The 2717-nt window shown below is 43.1% G+C and overlaps 1 protein-coding gene across 1 annotated transcript; it reads left to right on the top strand.

The window, feature by feature from the left end:
* The first annotated feature begins 808 nt into the window (after positions 1 to 808).
* Positions 809 to 2284, top strand: LOC149105932 (uncharacterized). Its single transcript, XM_089272404.1, has one exon. It carries the CDS (start codon positions 809 to 811, stop codon positions 2282 to 2284), a length of 1476 nt encoding a protein of 491 aa, XP_089128530.1.
* Positions 2285 to 2717: the final 433 nt, after the last annotated feature.

Genomic DNA, 2717 nt, shown 5'->3' with positions numbered 1-2717 from the left:
GATAGATAATTACGCAATCACTGATAATCTTCTACACAGGTATTTACCAAAGCGGCATAGGATGAAAAGACACAAAAGACCATGTTTTTATTATCCCAACAGCTCCGCCGCTTTCAACATGGAATTAATTGGCGATCTGACATTCAAGCTAAATCCCGGGCCTTCTGTGAACAGAACAATACCGGTCATTGTTTCATCGCAATCCAAACGCAGCCATGCATCACGGCCCACCACTGTGTCACACAACGTCACCCTTGGCTCCAAAAATTGCTGCTCCAGAGGAGTGAATTGGCACAATCTTACCAGCATAAGATGCTCAAACAAAAATCTGCAGAATAGTATTATACCAATCGACTTCTGTTTATTGAACACTAGATCGATCAACAAGAAGGAACTTGCGATAAAAGATTATGCAGTCGACAATAACGTGGATATTTTTGCAGTGACTGAGACATGGCTGCGCAATAATGAAAACTATAATTTTTCAATTGCTGAAGTTTGTCCAACCGGATACCGCTTCTACCATGTTCCACGGAAAAACTCACGAGGGGGAGGAGTTGGTCTCCTAATAAAGAAACAAATGAAAGTCACGAAACAAACCCAGACAAATTTCAGCTCCTTCGAATACCTGGACATTGTGACGACATGCTCCACTGGTTCTATAAGAATTGTAACTATCTACAGACCGCCTCCATCCAAAGGAAATTAATTAAATTGTTCTCTATTCTTTGAAGAATTTTGCACCCTCGCAGAACAGTTCGTTGTTTCCCCTGGCAACCTTCTAATAGTGGGTGACTTCAACTATCACATGGATAAAATCAGCAATTTGGAGACTGTAAAGTTTAACAAGATCTTAGAATCGCTCAGTCTAGTCCAGCATGTAAATGGACCCACCCATAAGAAAGGCCACACCTTAGACCTGATTATAACTAGGGCCGAGGACGAGCTAGTTACTAGCGTTGAAATACGCGATCCAATGCTGTCCGATCACTCTGCTGTACACTACAAGCTACGCCTAAAGAAACCACCTCTGGAACGAATGGAAATTAGTTATCGTAAACTGCGCTCGGTAAATATGGTCAGTTTTAATGACGACCTAAAGCAATCTGACCTCCTGACAACCAACGCCTTTGATCTTATGGATCTCACTGAAAAATACGAAAATGCTCTGACGGAAATACTTCAAAGGCATGCACCTTTAAAACGACGCATGATAACTCTCCGTCCATCAGCACCATGGTACCATGAGGGTATTAGTAACGCCAAGAGAAAACGTCGAAGGCTGGAGCGCCACTGGCGATCGTCGAGACTGTGCGTCGACAGACAGATGTTTGTCGACCAGTGCCAGGTAGTGAACAAAATGCTAAGGGACGCAAAGGCTTCATACTATTCATCTATTATTTCAGAGAATGCATCAGATCCAAAAATACTTTTCAACGCAGTCGACAAGCTATTACACCGCAGAGTAGATGGACGCTATCCGACCGCACCCTCAACGTTTGTGCTTACGAACAATTTTGCCGACTTTTTTGACAATAAGATAGCATCCATAAGAACGGAGCTATCCAAAGAAGTGACTTCTGGTACCCAGTCCTGCGAAGCATACAAACAGCCATGTCAAGCCGAATTCACAGAGTTCAGGGTGATGTCAGAAAGAGAGATTGAAAGTTTTGTGGACAAAATCGGTAAAAAATCCTGTGATCTTGACCCTATACCGGCTTCTATTCTTAAGGAATGTAAATCAACTATTCTACCTGTGTTAACTAACATCGTTAACATGTCTCTCCAATCAGCATCTATGCCCGCTGCACTGAAAGAAGCAATGATCAAACCGAAGCTGAAGAAGGACAACCTGGACTCTGAGGATTATTCAAACTTTAGACCTATCTCAAATCTGAAGGTTGTATCTAAGATAATTGAAAAGGCAGTATCTTGTCAATTGAGCGACTATCTACGCGATAATGATCTAGAGGAATCTTTTCAGTCAGCATATAAACGCTTTCACAGCTCGGAGACTGCTCTCCTGAGGGTGCAAAATGACATTCTCTGTGAGATAGATAATCAGAAATGCGTTATCCTGCTACTGTTGGACATGTCTGCGGCGTTTGATACCGTCGACCATAAACTGCTACTAGAAAGAATGGAAAAACGCTACGGCGTGAAAGGAAATGCGCTAAAATGGTTTCGATCCTATCTTCAAGACCGAAAACAGTTTGTGATGATTGACGGAACCAAGTCAGAGATGAAAGAACTTCGCTACGGTGTTCCCCAGGGATCCGTTTAGGGCCAATCCTGTATTTGTTATACACATCGCCCATCGGGGACATCATCAAACGGCACGGACTTAACTACCATCTATACGCTGATGACACCCAGCTCTACCTCTCATTTAAGCCCAACTACGCCGAACAACCTGGTTCTATAGCTAAAATAGAAGCATGTGTTTCTGAGATCGACTCGTGGATGGTGTGCAATAAGCTGAAACTAAACAGAGGAAAGACGGAGCTTTTGATCTTGAGCGCACGACATCGTCCACCCCCATTAATAGACCACGTCGATGTGTCTGGTGAACAGATCGAGCCATCTACTTCTGCAAAGAACATTGGAGTCATCTTTGATGAGTACATGTCACTGGAAAAGCATGTTACCAGTACCTGCAAGGCCTGTTACTTCCATCTTAGAAACATTAGCAGGATAAGAGTCTGTCTATCTCTAGC

The sequence above is a fragment of the Orbicella faveolata genome, unplaced genomic scaffold (assembly GCF_042242905.1).
Source record: "Orbicella faveolata isolate gen_17 unplaced genomic scaffold, um_ofav_v1 contig_34, whole genome shotgun sequence".
Classification (NCBI taxonomy): Eukaryota; Metazoa; Cnidaria; class Anthozoa; order Scleractinia; family Merulinidae; genus Orbicella; species Orbicella faveolata.
This window is presented reverse-complemented; position numbering and strand designations above follow the sequence as displayed.